Source organism: Thermobia domestica, chromosome 8 (genome assembly GCF_964235325.1).
Source record: "Thermobia domestica chromosome 8, izTheDome1.hap1.1, whole genome shotgun sequence".
Classification (NCBI taxonomy): Eukaryota; Metazoa; Arthropoda; class Insecta; order Zygentoma; family Lepismatidae; genus Thermobia; species Thermobia domestica.
Window position 1 is genome coordinate 258,511,237 of NC_137461.1, and position 6,981 is coordinate 258,518,217.

General features: G+C 36.3%; 1 protein-coding gene across 1 annotated transcript in view; it reads right to left on the reverse strand.

Moving 5' to 3' along the window:
• Window positions 1-5,958, reverse strand: part of LOC145692559 (inactive ubiquitin carboxyl-terminal hydrolase MINDY-4B-like) — a 392,682-nt gene extending 386,724 nt beyond the window's left edge. Inside the window, exons 1-2 of the mRNA XM_081767869.1 lie at window positions 5,950-5,958; window positions 5,182-5,238 (exon numbers count right to left, since the gene is read on the reverse strand). Of these exons, the coding sequence (XP_081623995.1) occupies window positions 5,182-5,238; window positions 5,950-5,958 (66 nt within the window). The remainder of the gene's footprint in view (window positions 1-5,181; window positions 5,239-5,949) is intronic.
• Between the last annotated feature and the right edge of the window lie 1,023 nt (window positions 5,959-6,981).

A 6,981-nucleotide genomic window follows, 5' to 3' on the forward strand; every position in this document is an offset into this window, starting at 1 on the left:
AAACACCGTGTTCGTAGGTTTCCTCTGGGTTCTCCCGTTTCCTCTCACTATATTCATTCGACCATTTCATACATTTCTCATCATTACCGTCTCCTTTACCCTAGCCGGCATAACCGTGGGAAGTAAAAATTAAAGATTTCATTTCATTTTCTAAACCAGAAGTCTGTTAATTCGAATAGCCTCGTGATGCTGCAACAACACGGACAAAATACTCTTGCTGGGTATTGAACGCGTGATCATACGTACCAAAGACGCTGGAGTTTAACTACACGAGAAAACGCCGATGGAAAAATTAGTTAAAGCCACATATTTTTTAAAAAAAAGCTTTACATATAAGTATCAGTGTACAGCTTGTTGATGCAAGACCATAACCAACGTTAAGGAAATAGAGTCCCTACTCTTATGGACAGGATAAAACTCAACGTTTGTTTGTTTGTCTGTTTGAATGTTTGTCCTTTACAGGAACCCACACCATTCGCTTGGCACACTTCTAGGTAACTCTAGGGAGGAGACTGTAGACTATTTAGAACTTGTACAGTGTATGATTTAGTTTAATGTGTATTAAAGAAGCATATGAAGTAGAGAAATCAAATTTTCAAATGAAGTCGCTTACTTTTTTTTTTTTTTTTTTTTTTGCCGACTTTGTTAGTGGCTTGTGCTGGCAGTAGAAGACTCTTTCTCAATATTTATATTTCAAATATTAAGGGACAACATTCTATTGTCAGTATTTTAGTCAATAACAAAACGACTAAAAAATTTAAAAGTCTCTATTTCAAAATTCAGATTTTGGACTGAATTCTTCTTCCAAACACTACAAATTTATGCAGAAAGATAGGCAACCCAAACAGTCTTCCTGAGTTTTGGATTGCCTAACGTTCAGATCTTTAAATTATATTGCTTAGAGCTTAATCCTGTCTCTACTTTTACAGTTCTTTCAGTTCCTAACTTTTCTGTTAAAGAAGCCACATAAATGTTTAGAACAGCGTTGGACTGCTCTTTCTCTACTCAAATAACCGTTAATTCACTGACGTTGCCTACGCATATAAACAATCAATACATTTGTGATAGCGTAAATAGCTTTCCGGTAAAACCATAAGCTTCAGCAAAAATTATATAAAAAATATTGTATTATTATTGGATCTACGTACCATTAACAAAAAAACAGAGTTCTAGCTATTATGGAAGCGTAAGAAATTTAAGTTGCAAAATTTGTCTCTAACAAAAACAAACAGAACAATATCGATTCCTAGAAAGCAAAATTGATTATACGTAACGAGAAACGGTTCAGCGTTCTAAAAATAGGCTCCAAGTTCATTATGCATAGGCGAGAAATGGTTCGGCGCTCCACGAATGAGCTAGAATGGATCATACATAGCAGGAAATGGTTCAGTGGTCCAAGAATAGGCTCCAAATGGATCATACATAGCGAGAAACGGTTAAGCGTTCCAATAATAGACTCTAAATGGATCATACATAGCAAGAAACGGTTCAGCGTTCTAAGAATAGGCTGCAATTGGATCATACATAGCGAGAAACGGAACAGTATTCCCAGAATAGACACCAAATGGATCATACATAGCAAGAAACGGTTCAGCGTTCTAAAAATAGGCTCCAAATGGATCATACATACCGAGAAAGGTATCAGCGTTTCAAGAATAGGCACCAAATGAATCATACATAGCGAGAAACGGATCTGCGTTCTAAGAATAGGCTCCAAATGGATCATACATAGCGAGAAACGGATCAGTGTTCAAATAATAGGCTCCAAATGGATCACACATAGCGAGAAACGGATCAGCGTTCCAAGAAGAGGCTCTAAATGGATCATACATAGCAAGAAACGGTTCAGCGTTCCAAGAATACGCTCCATCACGGTCTTCTATTGAAATCGCAAGTAGTACATCTATCACTTCCCGTTGTAATATTGGAATTGTATTCTCTGGATGTCTACAGTAGCTTCACAATCAAAAAGAACCTCACTTGTTCTAAATGTGTTTTGGTATGCAAACTATGATCCTTAAATATACGAAGAACTATGTAGAGTACATAGTAAAAAGTCCATATTTTCTCTATAATGAGTGAACTAGTTTGAATATCTGAGTTGTTTTGCACATTCAGATGAAGAAATCCCTCCTGACTTGGAAGAATTGGGAAAACACTATTAAGAAGACCTAGGTACAGATGGGAGGACAATATTAAGATAGACCTTGTAGAAATAGAAATACAAAGCAGCAACTGGATCGGGTCCAGTTGGCTAAGAATGTATATAAATCAACAGTACACAATACTATTATACTAATCAAAAACGGGAACTCTATTAATATCGATGGATAAACTTATCCTGCACCCTCCGTCAAGCAAAACCTGAAATGATGCACCCGTATATAATCCCAATGTAAATTTCAAAAGAAAAATGTACAGTACAACCCCTCAAATCCGAACCCCAGAAATCCGAAAACCCGGCAAATCCGAACACGTTCTCAGGAGAAAAAAAAACTACAGCTGGAAAATGAAAAAAAATAGATTTAATCACACAAATTTAGTTTTATTAAAGGTTTTAACATTTTTAGACTTAATGCTTATTCAAAATCATTATCTGATTATATCCTTACAAGAAGACAGTTATAGATATGCGACAATCATTTTGGACATGAGTGTACACCCGCCAGTCAAGGTCACTGCCCTTTCGACCACTGGGCCACCCTGTCTAACCTCAGTCGTTGTTTTACCGCCAATTCAGTGTCGAAATAAGTACGTAATATTATTTCCCGGGTAATCCGAACCCCCCGAAATCCAAACAGGCTTCAGCCCCAATTAGTTCGGATTTGAGGGGTTGTACTGTACTTAAATTTGTCTGCTGGCAAAGAGCGATATTATAATATTATACGAATATGTAAAGAAAACTACGCAGCTTCTGTGAATCTAGCAAATGGTAATACAAGCCTAATTTTTTATCACAGTAACTAGACAACCAAACGAAGCATTCTGGGACGAAAGGATTGTCAATATATTAAAAGATAAGATTTGCTTTATATAATCGAATTTTCCTCGTAACTAATTGGTTATCAATGGTTTTGATTGGTTATCAATGGAAGATGCAATGGAATTTCTATATCTACAAGTTCCTTTCATCCATTTTCATCAGTCATTCATCTCCTTTACCCAGGTTATATTCTTTAGGGTAAAGGAGATGAATGACTGATGAAAATGGATGATTATAATAAAATTGGTGGAATGAGAATGTGGGAGGAAACACATGGACACGATGTTGTGTTATATAATCTCCTTTGGTCTAGGATCGAACCAGAGACTACTAGCATCACAGATGAGCGCTCTACCATTAAGTCACTGTGTCCCTAGCTTTGATTACGGTTGGTTGAAGCACTTTTCAGTCTCGCACAATAACTTTGGGTAAAATTGAGAAAATTACCCTCAAACATTAAATGAAAATATGGGATGAATTCAGTCATTTTATCCTTATGTCAGTGATTTCAACCTCTAGTAACAGCAAATCATTTTAAGTGTCAAACACAATATATGGTATGTTTTATTAAAATCGAAAAATTGCGTTGGCTCAGTGGTAGACTGCTCACCTTTGGTGCGTGGGGTTTAGTTTGATCCAAGTTAGCACCAAGTAGACTCCCTGGTAGAAAAATGCCATGTGTGTGAGTTTTCTCGGGGTTCTCCCATTCCCCTTCAATTTTCTTTATTCAATCATTTCATTCACCATGACCATAACCGCATCCGCTACTACCGCTGCGTAAACTTGAAATGTAAAACTAGAATTTTCTTTCTTAACATTACATCTCATGATATATGGCTTTTTTTCATTTTGTAGACTTCCAAAACTGATGTCTACTGTTTGAAGTAGATCAAGGATAAATGATAAAATGCAACCCTAACTTTAAGAAAATGTTTCGGTGTAAATTACATTTTTAAAAAATCAATTTTCATAAAACACAGTGCATACTTTATTTAAAGATTGATTATTTATACCTGTTGTTTGTTATTGAAATTGGTCAAGTGAAAGAGGTGAAGTCCCCAGCTTTAAACAAACAAACAAAAAAATCTTCTCTCGATTCTTACATGAACGACCCCACTAGAATTAATATTTTCTACAAATCTGCGCAAAGAAGAAAAAAAATGTATTTCACAATACAAATACGCTAGTTTCAAAAATTCAATAATAATTTTATATTAGAATACTGCTTATATGGGATTCAGGATTAAGTGTAACTTAAAGAAAAATAAAATTCAACCAAAACCAAAATTTATTATGTCTATCTAATTGAAACCTAATAAGCTCAAAGTGAAAATCTAATTAAAAATTTAGAATTGTACAAATGAAAGAAAAAAGTTTTACCAATTGATAGAAGTGACCTCTCTCACTTTTTGAAATTTGTATAAACTTCAGGTTGAATTTTCATAATATATGAGATTAAGGCAATTATATATTGCCGAATGCAGGCATGCACCCAGAAATTTTTGTTCAGAGGGTTCCAAGATTTGGTGGGGTCCAATAGGCTACCACAAGCCACCACGTCTATGTAGTATTGGACGAGTATTATCATTCTGCATCGGAAAAGGGGGGCGCGGTGGCTCAGTGGTAGAGAGTTCACCTCCGGTGCTTGGGGTCCCTGGTTCGATCCCAGCTCGCGCCGTGTGGGCTTTATGGTGGACAAACACCGTGCTCGTGGGTTCTCTCGTTTCCTCCCACTTTCTTTATACCACCATTTCATTCAATTCTCATAATCACCGTCTTCTTTAGACTAACCGGCATAACTGTGGGACGTAAAACTTAAAGATTTCCTTCTGCATCGGAAAAGACTATAAAAATGATAGATAGATTGTTTTTATAAGAGAAAGAGTGTAGATAAAATGTAAGATCAAATTTTCATTCTGATTAATCATTTTCCTGTAATACAAGTACAATTTTATAGAGAAAGTGTACAAATGTTAGGAAGTTTTGGGGGGGGGTGTAGACCCAGTGCACCCACGTGCATGCGCCTCTAGTCGAAAGTGTAACACAGATTAGTAATAAATGTTTGCTTCGCTCAGGTCTTATTTTTATTTAATTTTCAATTACTTAATTCAATTCAGTTAAATAAATTGATTTTTTTAAAGAAAAAAAGCTTTTATAAATACATAAATATTAAAAAAAAAAAAAAAAGAAATACTTACCGATGAGTCAGAACCGCACGCAGCAGTCGTGGCATGACGCCGTAAACGTCGCACTATCTTCTCCAGTTTGATTTAGTTTATGCGAATTTATATTAAAAATGGAAAACTAAAGCAAAATTTTTGTTTCGCTTTCTTTTGAAAAACCGCACGCACTTTCCGCGACAACAAAACCCGCCAAGAACAACTACGCGGGGTAAAAATCTGTCAGTGCACAGCCTGATGGGAGAACTCTTTCTTACACGATGTTGGCGGTTCAGTAGATATTGAACAAATGACTAATCGTGTGCGCAACAGTTCAAACAAATGTGTGCTGCAGACGACACAACACCACATAACAGAAAATATTGATACAACGTTCACAATAGAATTATAAAGTTTTCCGTTGAATAAGACACAATGCGCGCTTCTCAAGTCTGTCCTGGTTCCTTTACATTTCCTTTCTTCCTCAGAAAGTGATGGAAACAAGAGAATCGATAGCTATTGTGAAGAAAACACAATGTGGATATTAATTAACAGTGAACTCTGCTTAAATGCCAATTTCAATTCTTAATTGGAAACTGTGGGCTCTCGAGTTCAGGTTCCGTTTCATAATTTGTTATAAGGTCATATACAGTATTTTGTATGGAAATATAATGGCTCAATGGTAAAGGTATTAGATCTGGTAGAGGGGTCTCAATTGCAATCTTTTTTTTCTTTTCTTTTCTTTTTTTCTTTCTTTTTTTTGTGTGAAAAACACCATGCTGTGATGCTCTCCTCCCACTTTCTCACTTTACACATCTTTTCATAACTATTCACTTTCAGTGCCATACGCAAAGGGAAGTTACTCGTTTTAATTCCTCCTCTCAAGATATTATGAAATTATATATATTAGGGTGCCCTTATTTTGGGTAATTTCGTGTTGCGATACGCACACCCCGCAAACGAATTCTATGTGACCGTAAATATGCATTAGTGAAATGGCAGCACCCTACGAGAACGTTAACCCGTGCCGACTTGACGACAAATTAATGAAATGACGTTTCCACATTATAATATAATTTAGAATTTCCAACCGTGATAACGGAGAAACCAATAGAGACAGAGAAACGAAACTTTGCACGAAATAACTAGAGAAAGGACGACATCTGTTCGTGTGTTGGCGAACGTCATCGGACGAACAGTGTTGCCAATCCAAAAGGAAATTATGTTTTTATAAAACGAACGACCTAAATTGGATATAATTATTCGAAGCAACAATGAAATCAAGATAAAGGAGATGGTAAACGAATATCAGTGTCGCAAACTTTTCGAGATATGACGTGAAACGTATGTTAAATGCAAACACCATTTGGGCACACAGGGAGTGTACACCTTAAATTAAATATTGACAAGAACTGTATATGGTAACTCCAAGTCTAGAAGGGTCTGCTGAACAGTGTTACCATCAACAGAAGAGAAGAGTTGAGTTTGGAAATGGTACTCGGAAAAGGTCACTAATGCTGTATGGTTTAAAACCTGTAATGAAAGACTATACAGCATGAGGAGTAGTACCGTGGTTATGTGAGATCGATAAATCACGTACTGACCGAGATATTCGTTATCTTGTTAAAGCTGAGAAGTAAGGTTTGTAAAAGATGGCAACGCTGCGCAGTGGCGGTTTTTTTGCTCCTGAAGTTATCATCGTTATCAGCGACCTCAAAAACCCACGAGTACATAAAACCATGCAAATTGCACTCTGTTTTCATATTTTAACCAGGTTGTTAGGATTCCAATCCGTTGTGCACCGTTTCCACCTTCTAAAAGCCTTACTTCTCAGCTTTA